This window comes from Oreochromis aureus, linkage group 4, assembly GCF_013358895.1.
Source record: "Oreochromis aureus strain Israel breed Guangdong linkage group 4, ZZ_aureus, whole genome shotgun sequence".
Taxonomy (NCBI): domain Eukaryota; kingdom Metazoa; phylum Chordata; class Actinopteri; order Cichliformes; family Cichlidae; genus Oreochromis; species Oreochromis aureus.
Genome location: NC_052945.1, coordinates 68,576 through 87,373, shown reverse-complemented (window position 1 = coordinate 87,373; position 18,798 = coordinate 68,576). Strand labels below are relative to the sequence as shown.

Sequence of the window (18,798 nt, the reverse complement as noted above, 5' to 3'; positions counted from 1 at the left end):
ACAGATCATCTTACATACCTTACCCAATCTGTTGTATAAATTTACTGATTCTTATATAGCGCTTTTCTACTCTCTCTGAGCACTCAAAGCGCTGCATACAACTAATTCATTCACACCCATTCACACAAACACTTCTTCTAAGCTCTTAAGTGCTCTATCTAACATTCATACACATTCACCATTCTATGGATGCATCAGAGAGCAACATGGGGTTAGTATCTTGCCCAAGGATATTTGGCATGCAGACTGGGAACGAACCACTGACCTTCTGGTTAGTGGCTGACCTGCTCTGCTACCTGAGCTACAGCCACCCATGTGTCTGCTGGATGAGTAAAACCTGTCAGTTCATTAGATAATAACTGAAAATAAAGAGGAGAAAACAGCCTGTAAAGGAAGTCTTTTTCAAATGAGATTCTCTCCCTGTTGCAGAGATGATCCAGAGTAACTCCTCCTTCATTTGGGATTTCTGTGACTGCCGTCAGATTCATCCATGATCGTCCTAAAGGCCGAAACACACCTGACAGAGCTCCTGCAAACCGAGCTGAGAGCACTCACTTTATTAAAACTCTTCATTTTTATTTAGAAATATTTTTCTTTTACAGGCCCGTCTTCAGATTTCAGTCAGTAGGTTATTAATGAACATTAACACCCCCAATTGTAACGGTGTTGGTTTATTGGGCTGGGACAGAAAGCAGTTCATGATTATTAACGATCTGTGTGTGTGTGTTATAAAACTGTGTCACTGTGTGACCTTTCTGCAGCTTCAATATTTAAACTGTCAGGAAATAAACTCATTCATCTTAATTAGCATCTTGTCTCCATGGTGATAGGGACGCAGTGAATCTGTAAGTGGCCTTGAGACCAGGGACCAGGTGTGCACTGGATTCATTCTGTAATCAGTCAGAAGATTATAATATCACACAATGCATTTTATTAACCACTGAACTGGTTGCTCATTCCTTTATTTAGAAGGGGCTGTTGCAGAGAAAGTCCAGCAGGGGGCGACAGATTAGAAACTTATTCTATCAACACTTTACTGCTCACATGATTAAAATAGATTCGAAGTCATTATCGGGAAATGCAAACAGACTGACCTTAAATCGGTTTAATTAACAGTAAGTTGAAGACCCCACCCCTGGGCGATGTTTTAAAGGTTTAGACTGGGTTCAAGTTCAGGGTCAAGTTCCTCGTGTGTGTGTGTGTGTGTGTGTGTGTGAGATCCTTGGTCAGCTGTTGCTCTTCTTGTCTTCCTCTTTGAACTTTGGCCGTTTAGACTCAACAGCAGCTGTCACCTCTGAGCCAGACAGGAAGAGAAATCTGAAGGTGTGAATACTTAACGTCCAGGTGGAAGTGCAGTTGCGAATCGGATAACTTTATTGATATGTACAGACATAAATGTCATGACAACACTTACAGAAGCTTTGTTTTACAGCAGGTCACAACTATCCTCCATCCAACTGACCACTCAGATGGCTGAGACTCATCCACCACATGAGGCAAAAGTTTCTTAACAACAAGAAGACAGTTTGACAAAGTTCACCTGCAAGTGAAATCTGTAAAAAACAACAGAAATGTAATTTGAGAGGAGACCAAGGTTTTAGGACCACTGAAACTCACCAGTGTCCATAAAAAGAGAAAAAAGAAATTGCTTCTCTTTATCTCAGGTGACTAAACACTCTTTCCTCTTCATTTCATTTCCAGGTACATGGACATGTTTTATTAAAAAGTTGTGCAGCAGTCTTTGAAGGGTGTTTGCTTTTATGTCATTAGTGTGTCAGAAATGTTCACCAATCAGGAGCAGTGTCAGCACACAGCAAACAAGCTGCCTCAGCCAGTAAAACAAAACTTCCTGTTTTATCAGCTCTGCAGAAGCTTTGGTTTTGCATAAATAAAGCACCTGCAGCTGCATTCAACAAATCGGAAGTATTAAGAACTGGGAATACAAACAACTTGTAGGTTGAGTCTTTTGTTTATGAAATGTTAATTAAATAGGTAAACATGTGGTTACATTTTAACTAGTTTAACCAGAACTTCTTCACCTGCTAACATGCTGTGCTCTCATTGGCTGTCAGCTCTTAGGTTCAGGTTTGTAGCACATGCCTGTTATGAGTTAATGAGTACTGTCTCGGGCAGTTTCAGAAACAATCTCAAACACATCCGTCATTACATTGATCGGTCGATCGATGTGACACAGAAACAATCAATAATCAGGGTCACCTGCAAAGTTTGACATCACACGGGGCATTAACCACGGTGGTAAACTCTGAACACACCGGAAAAACAGAGTCTCTGCTGAGTTTGCAGAAAGAATGCCAGCTGCAGCTTCCACAGGTAAGAGGAGAAACTGGAGGAACAGGTGAGCTGTCACACGACAGATTCCCTAAGGTTCTCATCTTGAACAAACTCGTGAGTTCTGCAAGGCGGGGTGGCACGCAGAACAAACTCACTCTGAAGCTCTATCCGGGTAGGATGAACCTGACCTGAAGCCGTCTGCTCGTGGCTGCCGCTGTACGGCTGACTCAGTCCTTTAGAAAGAGTTGCTTCTGTTTGTGGTATCTTGTCCTGTCGTCCGTCCAGCTTCTCTCCGTATTTGTAGGATGCCCGTTTGACCTTGCCCCGCAGAAGGAGGTGCTTCCTGTATGCTCTCTGGATCACTGTCGCTGCTAAATCTTCCTGTTTCCTCCGCAGGGTACTGCTGATTGGTTCATATGACTCCTGTATGTCATAATAATCACAGCATCAGTGACAAATAATATTTCTGACAAGCTGTCAAAAATGTTTTTTACCAATTGACTCTTTTTCTTCATTAATTGAATATGAACAGATAAAAATGCTGCTCTATTACAAAAACACTGAGCTCAATCAGCAGCATGTTAATCGTCTTCTAAATATGTCTCTTCATTTCCCATCAGGACAGAAATGTGTTGTGGCCATTTTTGTTGAATTCTTGTGAATCATAATTTTTATCCATTATAACATACTTAAGCTAGTTTGCTATTAAAATCTGTAATTAAATGCTTAATTTTGGAAAAGTTGTTTGGACCCTCACATTAACTCAGAGCACACTGTGGTGGAAATGTTTTCCTTGTTTGTCAAATGTCAGCTGGTAAGATGGGAACGTTTTTAAAATGATTTTTTGACCACTCTGTGAACTTGTGGAATTAGATTAACTTTTGTTTTTAAGTTGTAAGAAATGATTTGGTTCATAATTTTGCAAGAAATAAACAGCATATATTTTTCTAAGAGTCACGTTGGAAGTGCATTGTGAAACAAACCACCTGATGCTACCTACGGCCTTTTCTTGGATTATTTTGTTTTGAACCTTAAAAGGCCGTGACACAGAGATTAATCATCTTAACCTCATCAGACACCAATCCTAACTCTAACTCTGGTTGCCAGAATATGTAAGGGTAAGTTTTGATTTTATGAGACTGTGTCTCTGGGTCTTTGGTCTGGCCAAAGAACATACTCATTCTGACTGACACATCAAACATACTTTTTTTGCAATTTTTTCTTTTCTCAAAAGATATCTCCACAGATTCATTTGTCACCTGTTTGTATTTACGTATAGAGAGCTTTGTGTGACTGTTAGACATCTCAACATGAAATAGAAATTTAGACAAGCTAAGCATGAAGCTAAACAGGTCTCAGATGTAATAGCAGCTTCTACACAAATTCAAAGTAGTACTGAAAGGAAACCAATTGCTGGTACTCAAATATGTCCATGCGCAAACTCTCCCAAGAACTGTAAATGACACTGGTAAAGACTTTATCATAGAATAGAACAGAACCTTGGATGGGTTGTTGGCTGTGAACTTGTCTTCCATGTTGCCTTTTAGAGCATCCATGGCCCCGGAATCACCCAAAACCTATAAATGTAATATAATATAGTATAATATAATAAAGATCCAATATAATAAGCTGTAAATGTGAGCAGGTGAGGTTACCTGTGCAGTGAGCGCAAGCAGTATGTCCAGACAGTGCAGCTTTTCTCCGGGTACCAAAGGCAGGTCCATTTGGATCAGGGTGGCAGCGTTGGGTTTGGGAATCCTCAGAGGATCCTGCAGAGCATCGCAGAAGTCTGACAGCTCACTGAGGAACACATTAGAGTCCACAGAACTTAATTCTTACAGGTCTTTAGAGAACACCACATCTCAGATTAGAGCCAGGCTAAAACACAGGTGGACTCACCTGTAATGTATGAACTGTGAGGCGTCAGGGTCAAACTTCTCCCAGGTTTCATAAAACATCTCAAAGTCATCTTCACAAAGTGGGTCGCTGCTCTCCTCTGTGGCTACATTGAAGTTCTCCAGGATGATGGCAATGTACATGTTGACCACCACCAAAAAGGACATGATGATGTAGGTGGTGAAGAAAACGATGCCTACTGCTGGGCTGCCGCAGTTCCCTCTGACTGTCGTTCCTGGGTTTTCAAAGTCTGGGTCGCAGTCTGGGGGTGTGTTCATGATGGGATTTAGCAGACCATCCCATCCTGCTGAAGTGGTGATCATGAAGAGGCAGATCATGCTGTTTCCAAAGTTCTCAAAGTTAAATATGTCGTCAATCATCGCTTCCTTCTTCACATAGGCAAAGTTAGACATACCGAAGATGGAGAAGATAAACATGATGAGGAAGAGAAGGAGGCCAATGTTGAAGAGAGCAGGAAGGGACATCATCAAGGCAAAGAGCAGCGTCCGGATCCCTTTGGCTCCACGAATAAGACGAAGGATTCGGCCAATACGAGCCAATCGGATCACACGAAAGAGCGTAGGTGATACAAAGTACTTTTCTATTATGTCAGCAAGGAGAAGGCCTAAAGGAAGGAAGGAAGGAAAAGAAGAAAGAAGGCGGAAAGGGAAAAGAAAGTATGAGATTTTTCTATTAATGTATGGATGAAAAAAAGAAAATATTAAATATAGTCTGTTTCCTCAAACATGGATTCACCTGCAATGGAAAGTATAACCACCACAAAATCAAAGATGTTCCAGCCGACAGCAAAGTAGTGCTGCCGCAGAGCGATGATCTTTAGACTGCACTCTGTGGAGAAGATGATGATGAAAACAAGGTTGACCCAGTAAAGGATGATTTCTTTCTCCTTGCTCTGCTCATCTGTTTCCACCATCATAGTCACCATGTTGAGGCAGATCAACACCATGATGAGAACGTCAAAAAAACGTTGGGTCACCAGGTCAAAGACCAGACCCTGAAACTTATTCTGGACACAAAAAATAAAGGAACCATTTAAATCTTGCTCCATCACAAACGTTTAAATCCTGTTTTCTGCTCACAGGAAGTAATCAAACTGACCTCAGGCCGTGGGATAGGTTTCTGAGGTTTCTTAGAGCCCAGTTTCTTCATGGCGTTGTAATACTTCTTCTGCTCCTCTGTCATGAAAATATCACCTCCTCCCAAGTAAAGAAAAAACAACACACAGTCAGCTGGCAAATAAAAATCCAGTAATAAATGACTGATGTCAGTGAGTAAAAACCTATCTTAGCTTTCTGCTGGTTGAAGTTGTCTATAATGACTCCGATGAAAAGGTTGAGGGTGAAGAATGAGCCAAAGATGATAAAGCAGACGAAGTACAGGTATATGTACAGGTTGTCCTCATACATTGGCTGGGACTCCACCTACACTCGCAAGATTGTAACCATGGTAACCAAGATAAAGGTTAGGATGAGAATGAAGACTGTTGACTGATGTTATTCTCTGGGGACACTATTTCAGGGGTTAGGGTGTTGCCATCAGTGTTGGGAAGGTCACTTTTGAAATGTATTCTACAACAGATTACAGAACACATGCCCCAAAATGTATTTTGTAACGTATTCCGTTCTGTTACTCATTGAGAGTAACATATTCTGAACACTTTGGATTACTTAATATATTATCATGCTTTTTACAACATGAATGTACTATTGCTGTGTCATTTACTACTATTACTGAAGGTTACTCGCCATACCAATACCAACTAGATGTTTAACTCTTAATATAAATGCATAACAGTAGGGTGGACATTAGGTAAGGCTGCACTTTTTGCAGCGATCTCATATAGAAAACTATTCCGCACGTATATAAAACAGGTCCGCGGCTCCGTACCATTGTAAAGGGACCTCTGGCTAATACGCCGGGTTCGTGTCGGGCTCTAAGCCGAACACTAGCTTTACTTTGTTGTCTGGGCGAGAGACAGAGAGAGGCATTGAAAGGCTGCTCCAACTGAACGTATTGTTTCGGAGGACAACACGAACACAGTGTACAGTCGAGTCTTAATAGCTTACAACTGGGCTACACTGCCCATGAGGCAACATTCTTTAGGGCTATGCCTGTAACACTCTGCCTATTGCCTTCATATTAAATCATTTTTTGAACGATAATTTTTAAAAATAATTCTTCATGTCATTATGCATTAAGTAGGCGTGACATGAGCCGCAAGATTGAGACACAGGCATTAGTGCCCCTTAATGTTTTGTTTGGGTTTCCATCGGCGTGGAATTAACAAAATTAGAGAGGGCAGGAAACAGGAAAAGACCGCCGTGTAATCCATTTATTTCAACAAAGTAACTGTAACGGAAGCTGTAACTGTAACTGTAACAAAGTAACAGAATACAGTTACTCACATTTTGTATTTTAAATACGTAACGCCGGTACATGTATTCCATTACTCCCAAACACTGGTTGCCATTAGATATCTGATTTCCTTTCCTGTCTAATGGGCATTGTTTAGGAATCCAACAAAACAAAATAAGCTAAATTGTTGTGATGGCTTAAATGTTTTTCTTAGCTTTACCCGACTAACCAAAATAGCGCAGAAACACAGAAACCTTTTGACATGAAAAATTCTTGTCCATTTCCATCAGACCTCATTTTCAAATACAGAAATCTGCTCACAAGTAGGAGAACTGTGCATCGGTATCAGCACAGTCCCACTAACAGTTTCAGTACAACTGACCTGTCTGGAGTCTACTGCTGCATACATGATATCCATCCAGCCTTTAAATGTGGCCTGAAAGACAAAAGTCCGGAACATCAGTTTCCGCGGTTCATCTACTGCAAGAATCAGCAGGTAAAAACCCACAAAACTTCATGACAGCAATATCTGATCAGTGAGGTCAGTACAATTATTCTGTATTGATCTATTGGGTTATTTCTCAGTGAATTCACAGGTGTTCAGACTAACCACTTGGAGCAGAGACAGGTAGCCCATTCCCACATTGTCGTAGTTGATCTTCAGGTTCTTCCAGCGGACCTCAGTGAAGTTTTCCTGAATCAAAGCCAAACACTGGGTCTTGTTGTCAACCTTGTCGGGGAGAAACAACTCCTCCGATGTCTCATTGAAGCAGTAATAAAACTTTCCTGCAAACAGGTTCACGCCCATGATGCTGAAAATCAGCCAGAAAATCAGACACACTAGGAGGACGTTGAAGATTGATGGGACTGCTCCAACCAGAGCATTAACCACCACCTGCAGTGAGAAAGCAACCAGTCAAACACAAATTTACTAGCACCCTGAGACCCTCTTGACAGGGTTGTAGACATGTGCTAGCCCCACCTTCATCCCCTCAAAGCGGGAGAGGGCCCTCAGGGGCCTCAGAGCTCTTAGGGTCCGCAAGGACTTGATGGCTCCCAGCTCAGAGTATCCCAGGATATTTGCTGTCAGCGACACCAGAGACACCTGAAAGACAAATGACACCGGTGGTGAAGTCACAGTACAAATATCCTCCTAAAGTAGACTGTAACGCCACAGGGTGTGAGGACCCCAGAATAAACACTTTGTTCCTATTTAAAACAAGCTGTGCATGAACAGAAGTCTGTATGAAATTTTCAGATTTATTAGCAGTTTAGACATGAATCTGGAGGAATGGAAACCTGTCCTTATTACTGTGGTGGAGTCTCCCTAATGAAGCTTATGCACAAGTTCAATAGGGAAAATCTGTAGTCACATATCTGTCTGTTTTCCCAGTGTTGCGGCTAGTCTAGGCTTTCATTGACTTTCCCACGCTGTCCAGCTGATTTTGACATCACTGCTCTAGTCCAGTCATCTTTTGTCCGACCTTCTTCTTGCTGTGGGTACTATAAATCTCACTGTGCACCTGTAGTTCTCCATTCCAGACCCCTTGATACAACCCTCTTCCTCCCCATCACCACCTCTCATGACTCAGCCTCCGTTCAAGTCTCCATCTTCATTTCCACCACCAGCATCAAGATTCTGAGGGGTCCAGCCCTAATCCCTATCGCCACTGGGATTCTCTTCTGCTGTGATGGGCCATTGTAGTCTAACCACCAAATACCTCAAACTGAATTCTGAACATCAATAAATTATGTTCAAATCCTTCTAATGATCTCTCCTTATTGAACTACATGCAAGTGTCTGGGGAGACACCGGGGAGTCCACAGACATCCATGTTTGTGTCTGTAGAAACCCTTGTTGTGTTTAAAATATGTGGAGGTAAGGCAGACGTGTAACAGTGTGCAGGTCTGATCCGGGGTGAAGCTGGTTCTGTTGTAGTCGAATGAACAGATATTTACTGCAGAGCATCAAGATGTTAAAAGCTAAATAAAATATTTTATTCTCATGTGTCGTCACAGCAACACAAAACCTTTTAATCAACAGTGACAGACAGTTTATTTTTTGATCATTCTGCAACATCGGGTTAAAACAATAAATTGTCAGATGTTTTGCTACTAAAACAAAAATGTGCAATGAGGTTTCCATATCAGGTACATTTGTCAATAACTCTTGGTGTCTGCATCATCAGCCCAACTACCCCTGATGCTGACAGCAGTAAGCCCTCCCTGTCACCCCTGTTCCCAGAGGTAGTAATGCTGCTAAATGAAGCAACACAGAATGGTCATAAAACTGTCCCTATAATAAAGGCTGTGTGGCGGGGGGGGGGCTCCGCTCCAGTGGAGGGGTGGTGCCGCGGGCTCAAGGGGCAGTGCCAGGAAAGCTAAGGTCCAGGTGGCGGAAATTAGCCTGATGAACTCTTTTCCTTTTTTTAGTGACATCGGGGACCGGCAGGCGAATGTGAAGTACTGAGACAGCTGGGAAGCTGTCTGAACAGGAAGCATTGTGTGTTTAACATAACCTGTGAAAAAACGATTGAACAGTCACTGAACCCTGTGTGGGTCAAACAGGCAGACTGTTGTCTAAGGAGCTTGGAAAGAACAGGCAGACTGTTGTTGATCCAGTGAAATTTAAGTAGACTTTTTAACCTCCTGTGTTCACATTCCTGTTTATAGAAATTAGTGCACATTTAATGAGATGCAAAGTATGTATAAGTATACAATAATTTAAAACAAGCAAACAAAAACACTCTAATTTTTATCTGGGATGTTTCATAATGTCTCTCAGTTGTATCAAAGAAAAACAAAAGATAAACATCAGCAGCATCTTTGTTAATCATCCATTCTGTTCTTACATCTACAATGAGGAAGTCAAGCCAGCACCAGGCGTTGGTGAAGTAGGTCTTGAATCCATACGCGACCCACTTGAGAACCATCTCCACCACGAACACATAGGTGAACACCTGATCCGCATACTCCAGGATCGTCTTTATGACCCGACGCTGCTCCATATAGATATCTTCAAAAGCCTGTTTTCAAATCAGCATTAGTCACCACATGGAAAGGAGTTCACTGTGTAGTGCATCCGCTTGTAGAGTGATATTTATTAAAACAAACCAACACAGGCATTTTCAACAAGATTAAACTGCTTTCTACACTTGATAGACACAGTTTATACTGCTTTGGTTTATGCCTCTGATAATTTTACCAAACTCATTTGCTAAAATACAAAAAAAGTGGCTCAACAGTAAAGGACTTGATTCTTTTTGTCTTAAACTCTGAGTTATTTTTAAAAAAGGCCTCCATTCTGATCACACCAAAGAGCTCGCCGGTCACTTTGGATTGTAATTTGCAGGTATTTTCAGGTAGTTCCAGATATTCCAGGTAAAGGTATTTTCAAGATTAAGATGGTATTTGTCTGCAGTTTCAGACATCAGCAAACTGATGGTGATGGCACCATCAGAGCACTTGTTAAAAACACTAAGAGTTTTTCATGTCACTCACTCAGGCATTCACACCTGACCTCTCAGTTAACCTGTCACTTAAATTCTGAGTTTATTTAAAGCCTAATCATCTCAAATGAAAAGGAGAAAGGAAGTGCAAAATAATCATTTTCTGAACAAGTTCCAGTTACACATTTTATATAGTGAAAAAATAAAGTCGAACCTTACCCATTTTTGTACACTGCTCATACAGGGAGTGCAGAATCATTAGGCAAGTTGTATTTTTGAGGAATAATTTTATTATTGAACAACAACCATGTTCTCAATGAACCCAAAAAACTCATTAATATCAAAGCTGAATGTTTTTGGAAGTAGTTTTTAGTTTGTTTTAGTTTTAGCTATTTTAGGGGATATCTGTGTGTGCAGGTGACTATTACTGTGCATAATTATTAGGCAACGTAACAAAAAACAAATATATACCCATTTCAGTTATTTATTTTTACCAGTGAAACCAATATAACATCTCCACATTCACAAATATACATTTCTGACAATCAAAAACAAAACAAAAACAAATCAGCGACCAATATAGCCACCTTTCTTTGCAAGGACACTCAAAAGCCTGCCATCCATGGATTCTGTCAGTGTTTTGATCTGTTCACCATCAACATTGCGTGCAGCAGCAACCACAGCCTCCCAGACACTGTTCAGAGAGGTGTACTGTTTTCCCTCCTTGTAAATCTCACATTTGATGATGGACCACAGGTTCTCAATGGGGTTCAGATCAGGTGAACAAGGAGGCCATGTCATTAGTTTTTCTTCTTTTATACCCTTTCTTGCCAGCCACGCTGTGGAGTACTTGGACGCGCGTGATGGAGCATTGTCCTGCATGAAAATCATGTTTTTCTTGAAGGATGCAGACTTCTTCCTGTACCACTGCTTGAAGAAGGTGTCTTCCAGAAACTGGCAGTAGGACTGGGAGTTGCGCTTGACTCCATCCTCAACCCGAAAAGGCCCCACAAGCTCATCTTTGATGATACCAGCCCAAACCAGTACTCCACCTCCACCTTGCTGGCGTCTGAGTCGGACTGGAGCTCTCTGCCCTTTACCAATCCAGCCACGGGCCCATCCATCTGGCCCATCAAGACTCACTCTCATTTCATCAGTCCATAAAACCTTAGAAAAATCAGTCTTGAGATATTTCTTGGCCCAGTCTTGACGTTTCAGCTTGTGTGTCTTGTTCAGTGGTGGTCGTCTTTCAGCCTTTCTTACCTTGGCCATGTCTCTGAGTATTGCACACCTTGTGCTTTTGGGCACTCCAGTGATGTTGCAGCTCTGAAATATGGCCTAACTGGTGGCAAGTGGCATCTTGGCAGCTGCACGCTTGACTTTTCTCAGTTCATGGGCAGTTATTTTGCGCCTTGGTTTTTCCACACGCTTCTTGCGACCCTGTTGACTATTTTGAATGAAACGCTTGATTGTTCGATGATCACGCTTCAGAAGCTTTGCAATTTTAAGACTGCTGCATCCCTCTGCAAGATATCTCACTATTTTTGACTTTTCTGAGCCTGTCAAGTCCTTCTTTTGACCCATTTTGCCAAAGGAAAGGAAGTTGCCTAATAATTATGCACACCTGATATAGGGTGTTGATGTCAATAGACCACACCCCTTCTCATTACAGAGATGCACATCACCTAATATGCTTAATTGGTAGTAGGCTTTCGAGCCTATACAGCTTGGAGTAAGACAACATGGATGAAGAGGATGATGTGGACAAAATACTCATTTGCCTAATAATTCTGCACTCCCTGTAAAACATTAAAGGACCGCTGTAAAAAACACATTTGTCCTCAGTTGGAAAAAAAAGTCACGCTGGATATCTGTACCGATAAGAGCTGCGTAATGTGTTAGGAGTGAAAGGATGCCACAATGTTTGATAGAAATTAAAATTATCAACCTACAGCAGGCGTGGCCAACTCCAGGCCTCTAGGGGCCGGTGTCCTGCAGAGTTTAGATCTCACCCTGGGTCAACACACCTGAATCAAATGATCAGTTCATTACCAGGCCTCTGGAGAACTTCCGGACATGCTGAGGAGGTCATTTAACCATTTGAATCAGCTGTGTTTGATCAAGGACACATCTAAAACCTGCAGGACACCGGCCCCCTAACCCTGGAGTTGCCCACCCCAGACCTACAGACAACATCCTGAAAATCTAACTCAGGGGTGGGCAATCTCAGTCCACGAGGGCTGGTGTCCCTACAGGTTTTAGATCTCACTTTGGGTCAACACACCTGAATCACATGATTAGTTCATTACCAGGCCTCTGGAGAACTTCAGGACATGTTGAGGAGCTAATTTAGCCATTTAAATCAGCTGTGTTGGTTCGAGGACACATCTAAAACCTGCAGGGACACCGGCCCTCGTGGACTGAGATTGCCCACCCCAGACTGTCCAGGAGCATCATCATCTTATTAGAAAAAGGCTCTTGTCAGCCATCCATACAACACAAACTACAGAGTGCCATTGTTGGTTGCTGCAATGGAATTTCAGCAAAATAGACCAGCCTGCTGCATCCTTTTTCCAGTTAGATCAGGTGCAACCTGGCGGCGTTGGATGGATTGAAACATAACGTCCCAGTTGTGTTCTATCACATTTAGGTCAGGCAAGCATGTGGGCCAGTCAATTGTTGATCCTCTAGTGCTCCAGTAACAGCAATTTCAACAACACCAAAGCAGCTTGAAACTGAGCTTAATAAAAGTTTGACTTGATGCTGAATGCTGATTAAAAGGTGTTCCTTTAACTTGTCATGTGTTCATGAAGGGGTATTAGTTATGTCTCACCTGTAAAACCTGAAGCAGACATATTAGTAGCCGACATGTGCTTGCCCACACTGTCTCCATAGGTTAGTAATCACTGCACAAATACGAACCAGTCATTTCTGACCTGCTCAGTCACATGATCAAAACAAACCAATCAGCATTGAGAAAACTGAGCAGCAATAAGAATTATGAGGATTATTAAAACAAAAATATTACAAACAGAACAAAACATAAAAAACTCAGAAGAAGAAATGAAGGTTTTACCAGAGCACCGCTGCTCAGCAGGATCATGAATATGATGAATGTCTCAAAGTAGTTGTTCTCTACCATAGTGAAACAAGTTCTCCTGAAATTAAACCAGACTTTCCCGCGGCCCTGGGAAGTGTCTATGTCCAGGAGTGGACAGCCATTGTAAAACTCTGAAATATCAATTAAGAAACAAATGCAGTGTTTGAATAGGCCAATGAAATCCCAGCACACATTTAACTTTGCAGTCGGTCCACAAGGGACGCTTCACCTTATAATCACAATCGCTAATGTGTCTCTATGAGTGCATGCATGCACCTACTGTCGCTGCAGCAGTCCACAGGCGTGTTTGTTTCATCATCTTCCTCCTTTGGGACTTCAGGACGAAAATCTGCAGTACTGCAGACCGATGACATGTCGCCCTGAACAAAAAGAGCACAGTTAAACTTTGATAAAGACAACACTAATACGTACATAATTACTAAAACTAATCCAACACTAATGACATTAATACAGGAGCAGAGCCTAAATTATCTGTGTTTACCTATACTAGCTACTGCATCATGCTGCTGTGAAAAAAAGGTCCATAGAATAGAAAGGAACAGTAACAGGGATTACTTGTGAGTACTTCTCTTCTCTATCCAGGTCATCTTCCTCTTCCTCTTCATCTTCATTTTCAGGTATGTCAAAGTAGGACTCGGCCTCGGCTATTGGGACCCGCAAGGAGGCAATGTTATGGTAGTTACTGGTCAGATTGCCATGATTAAAGCTAGAGGCTTTGTCACGGGGCTCTGGCTCATCTGAAGTCACAAAGGTCAAAGGTAATACCTCCTTCATCGTTGTGTCGTCTTCCTCACAACTGACTGGTAAAGGAAATGGATGTTAAATCCAATAAATTAAAGCTTTTGTTCTTTACACAAAACACTAATAAACAATAGACATCTGAAACATGTCTTGTACCACTGGACTGGTCTTGGCTGACTTGTTTCTTATTTCTCACTAAAGCCCAGATGTGTTCCAGGATCCAGAACTTGGTCCAGGCCACAGCCCGGTTAATCCGGTTTATGGCGATTTGTAAATTGTTTTCTCCTTCATCTTCTGGAGCTGCTAGATTATCACCACTGAAAGAACTCAGCAACAAGGCCAGGAACAGATTCAGGACCTGCAACAAAAGATAAAAGCTTTAGAAGCAGATCCAGGGCCTAAAATAAGAAGAAACTAATTTAGGAACACATTCAGAATGAAAAAACAACAGTTTTATCAGTGAATGCAAGACAGGCACTGCTTGCCCAGTAAAACCTATAATTCGATATCAATTAAACCAAAACATAAAAGCAAACTCTCTCCTCACATCCTTTGATTTACTGACATCTTGTGGGTGCATTTAGCTATCATCTCTGGAAGCAGATTTAAATCTACTTGGCCTGGGCCTGGCAAGCCTGTGGAGCTCCAAATGCAGCTTAAATGAAGTTGGACTCTGGCAGTGTCTGATGCAAAAAACTTGAGTGTGGTGAGAGCATGAAACAGCACTTTTGCACGGCCTCAAAGCAATTCTGGCAAGCTAACGAACAACTCAAATTTTGCACAACCAGTCTTTATGTGTTTTTGTGGATTTGGAGAAGGCATTTGACCTGTGACGGTGACCAGGACAAAAATGGCATTGTTCCTCCTGAACCCAAAATTCAACAAATGAACAGACTCACTCTCCAGTATCCTGACATCGACTGTCCCAGGGGGGTTGAGGAGTGTGGTCCCCTGGTAGTTGGAGCACACCCTCTTTTCCCCCTTGTCACAAATGGGAATGACCACAAGTCTGCCAGTTCAGAGGCACTGCCCCAGGACTCTACTCAACATTGCAAAGGCGTGTCAACCAAGACAGCCCCACAACATCCAGAGCCTTAAAGAACTTAGGGCAAATCTTGTCCACCTCAGGGGCAAAGCCACTGACCAGTTGTGTGAGTCATCAGATGGTTTATCAGAGTCGCTTTGAGGCCATCCAAAAGTGCTGTTCAATGGCCTCACCAAACTCGTCCCACGCCCAAGTTTTTGCATCAGCCACTGCCAGAGCCCAACTCGTTTAGCCTGCCAGCACTTGCCAGCTGCCTCTGGAGTCCCACAGGCTAACCAAGCCCAATAAGACACCTCCTTGTAGCTCCTTGCAGTAGCCACAGCAATGGTGTGGAGGTGTGGAACATGGTCTAATGGAACTCAATGTCCCCAACTTCCATTAGAATGCCTTAAAAACTCTGCCAGAGGTGGGAGTTGAAGAGCTTTTGGATTTGGGCCTCTGTCAGACGTTCCTAGTGCACCCTCATGTTTGGGTACACCAGGTTTGTTCAGCATCTCACCACCAGTGCACCAATATGCACCAATCTGCATACCAAATATCCTTGGGCAAGATACTAACCTCAGGTTAATGTCTGGTGCATCAATGCATGTGAATGTTAGATAGAAAGAGCATGGAAAAACTGCTGTGAATGGGTGATGAGGCTTGTGTTAAAACAAAAATTCTGGGTTTATTGTCTTTGCTTGCCTTTCTGTAAATGTCACCACATACCTTTGACTTTCAAAACCTGAAACAATAAGAAACAGATTTAGGAAAAAGTACTTTCTAGTCAGATACTCACCACCAGGTTTCCTATAACCAGGACCATCATGAAGACAATCAGACACATGGTCTGACCCGACACTTCCATACAGTCCCACATGGTCTCGATCCACTCACCGCACAGGACCCTGAAGATGATGAGAAAGGAGTGGAAAAAGTCGTACATATGCCAGCGAGGAAGCTCACAGTCCTCTGCAATGCGACAGACGCAGTCCTTATAGTTCTTCCCAAACAGCTGCATGCCAACGACAGCAAAGATGAAGACAATGATGGCAAGAACCAGAGTCAGGTTCCCAAGAGCCCCCACCGAGTTCCCGATGATCTTTATCAGCATGTTCAGGGTTGGCCAGGACTTGGCCAGCTTAAATACTCGCATCTGGAAAGGTGAAGAGGCATGTGAGATAAGGGTGAGAAGACAGACTAACACTAATATCATTTTTCATTCACTTTCTGAGTAAGTGATGATGGTAATGACAATGATGATGATGCACTGACCAGTCGGAATGAGCGTAACACCGATAGGCCCTCAACGTTAGCTAATCCCAGTTCAACCAGACTCATGGTGACAATGATGCTGTCAAAGATGTTCCAGCCCACCTACAGCCATGACAAAAAGTTGGAAAATGTTACTATAGAAACAGCTGTAAGTCATCAGTAAACAAAGACAAAGTCTAACCTGGAAGTAGTAATACGGGTCCATGGCCAGAAGCTTAAGGACCATTTCAGCTGTAAAGATACCTGTGAAGACCTGAGGGTTCAGAGGTGAGGGGTCAGACGTCCAAACATGTTAAGATCTTTACTGTGTTTAACACAGTGTAACATTCATGTGAGCTGAATGCATTTAATCAGGATCACATTGTATGACTCTTTATCACTGACCAGATTCCCAACACTCAGCAGCTCCTCAAACTCCACTGTCATTGGATAATGCTCCATAGCCATGAAGACAGTGTTGAGGACGATGCAGATGGTGATGGTGAGGTCCACAAACGGATCCATGACAATGATGAAGAGCCACTGCTTGAGCCATCGCCAACAGCCACAACAGTTCCACTTCAGGAAGATGTCAGCGAACACATACCAACATGGAGGACACGGCCTCTGGTCATCCTCATATTCTGAAAGTCACAGCTGATTGGTGAAGCATGAGCTTTATCGAGATTTTCTCTAAAGGTCCTCACATGCACATATCACATACAAATGTCATCAACCCTTTAAATGGGATTTATGCAGTGTTCATTGTAAGACAAAGACCTTCACAGAGGTTAGAAGTTCAGTGAAGGCTTTCTGTTTGTGTTATGCTTTTGCTCTGCGTACTGAGAGAAGCCAGAGGTCAAAGGTCAAGCGAGATTGTTTATAATTTTAGTCTGAATTTCTATCTCCAGGTAAGGAAGGATAATTTTCATCTTGATCTTGTCCTTGCAGTAGCTATTACTCATTACCGCTGTGGTTTAAGTCTCTCCTATGGAGTCTTTGTTCATTTTACCTTCTGCTGCATAGCAGTAGCTCAAAGTGAAGTTCAACCTTTGGTTTAACATGTTTCTGCTGTTTCTGGGAAATACATGAAAGCTGCAATTGATTTGAGCTCATTAATGTGCCTGTAAACATTTTAGCCCAAATGTATTTGAAAGTAGCTGAACAACGACTATAAACATTTATGAATATGGAGATGATGCTATTTGGACACTGTAGGTTGGTATTTTCAGCTGCAGCAGCTGTGATTTGGGACAGATGGATGATTGAACCCTCATGTTTATCTGGGTTTATACTAACTTGGGACTCACTGAGGATGGATTTTGTGCCTCCTTTCAGTTTCAAGCCAAAGATCTTTCACGTATAAGGCCAGGTGTTAACCACTACAACACAGAGCCACTGAACATTGTTAGTATAGCATAGAGATTTTACCAGAGACTTCAGCATGCTTTCAAAAATGCTGTTACACAGAGACCATTCAAATTAACACGACCAGCTGTGTTTTTCCTGCAAGGTGCTCAATGTCTGCCTCTGAACAGTTTGATCTGGTTGGTCATAATGACAGGATGTCCCACATGCTCTGTGTTAGAGGTAATATGACACAGGTGTGTGTACCTTCCATGGCATTGTGCTCTAGCTTGTGGCTGTTTAAATCTGTAGATGAATTTTTCTTCTGCAGTGTTGGGTCTTCATTTTCTAACAGCTCTGCCTTTCTGGCTGCCTGCTGTAATAAAACAAAGATTCAGCTGTGTTTAAATGATTCTGTGCAAGTTTTCATGCCTCTGATCAGACCTCCTCTTCTCTCCTCTTCAGCGCCTCCAGGATCTGAGCGTACTCCTCCTCCTTCTGTTTGGCTTCAGCGATGGTGGCTTGATTCTGCTCAGCATACGCCATGGCGACAACAGCCAGGATGAGGTTAATGAGGTAAAATGAGCCGAGGAAGATGACGACCACAAAGAAGATCATGTAGGTTTTACCGGCGGCTCGCAACGTCTGCATAGAAACAAAAGAAGGACAGGTGGGTGGAACCGCTGTATGTGCTTTGGCCGTGGTTTGTCTCATAATATATAAGATGTATGACACTGTTGCCCTGTTTATGTTCTCATTTAATTCTGCACTTATTTATTTTGTGTATGTCTTTGTGCTGACGTCACACAGGTGTATTTGTTCTCTTTGTGTTGGAGATTATGTATCGGAATTTAAGGAGCAGGACCACGCCTCCAAACACGCTCCTTCCGGCTGTCATCTATATAGGTTCCCCCAGTTCTGCAAGCTGATCATTCTCGTTTACGTGCCCGACCCGCCCTCCTTGTTCTCTATTCTTTAACTTCTTCGCTTCTATTTAGTACAAACCTAAAATGAGGACGTGGGCCCAGCTAGTGAAATGTTTACATCTGCAGTCATGCTGTTTCCAGCTGTCAAATATTTCAAATGCCACACAAATATTTTTCATCCTAAATTCTGAGAAAGTTAGAAACCAAATGAAACGTAACATGGAAATGCATCATGGGAAGTCAGGAAAAAGACTGTATCTCAAAAATGGATGTAATGTCCAAAAGCCATCCCTCAGTTCTCCATATGTTTCTTCCAAGGAGCCAGAGTGTCTTGTAATTTTAAAAATGCTCTTGACCAATAGTTTTCCACCT

At 42.4% G+C, this 18,798-nt stretch overlaps 1 protein-coding gene across 1 annotated transcript in view; it reads right to left on the bottom strand.

Moving 5' to 3' along the window:
- Window positions 1–1,363: 1,363 nt before the first annotated feature.
- Window positions 1,364–18,798, bottom strand: part of scn4ab (sodium channel, voltage-gated, type IV, alpha, b) — a 59,219-nt gene continuing 41,784 nt past the window's right edge. Inside the window, exons 11-31 of the mRNA XM_039611238.1 lie at window positions 17,945–18,145; window positions 17,768–17,876; window positions 16,559–16,797; window positions 16,356–16,427; window positions 16,175–16,276; window positions 15,699–16,055; window positions 14,032–14,233; window positions 13,690–13,934; window positions 13,394–13,493; window positions 13,090–13,244; window positions 9,417–9,590; window positions 7,547–7,669; window positions 7,175–7,459; window positions 6,947–7,000; window positions 5,493–5,630; window positions 5,308–5,412; window positions 4,945–5,215; window positions 4,192–4,813; window positions 3,948–4,092; window positions 3,792–3,869; window positions 1,364–2,715 (exon numbers count right to left, since the gene is read on the bottom strand). Coding sequence (XP_039467172.1) covers window positions 2,365–2,715; window positions 3,792–3,869; window positions 3,948–4,092; window positions 4,192–4,813; window positions 4,945–5,215; window positions 5,308–5,412; window positions 5,493–5,630; window positions 6,947–7,000; window positions 7,175–7,459; window positions 7,547–7,669; window positions 9,417–9,590; window positions 13,090–13,244; window positions 13,394–13,493; window positions 13,690–13,934; window positions 14,032–14,233; window positions 15,699–16,055; window positions 16,175–16,276; window positions 16,356–16,427; window positions 16,559–16,797; window positions 17,768–17,876; window positions 17,945–18,145 — 4,128 coding nt within the window. The 3' untranslated portion in view covers window positions 1,364–2,364. The remainder of the gene's footprint in view (window positions 2,716–3,791; window positions 3,870–3,947; window positions 4,093–4,191; window positions 4,814–4,944; window positions 5,216–5,307; window positions 5,413–5,492; window positions 5,631–6,946; window positions 7,001–7,174; window positions 7,460–7,546; window positions 7,670–9,416; window positions 9,591–13,089; window positions 13,245–13,393; window positions 13,494–13,689; window positions 13,935–14,031; window positions 14,234–15,698; window positions 16,056–16,174; window positions 16,277–16,355; window positions 16,428–16,558; window positions 16,798–17,767; window positions 17,877–17,944; window positions 18,146–18,798) is intronic.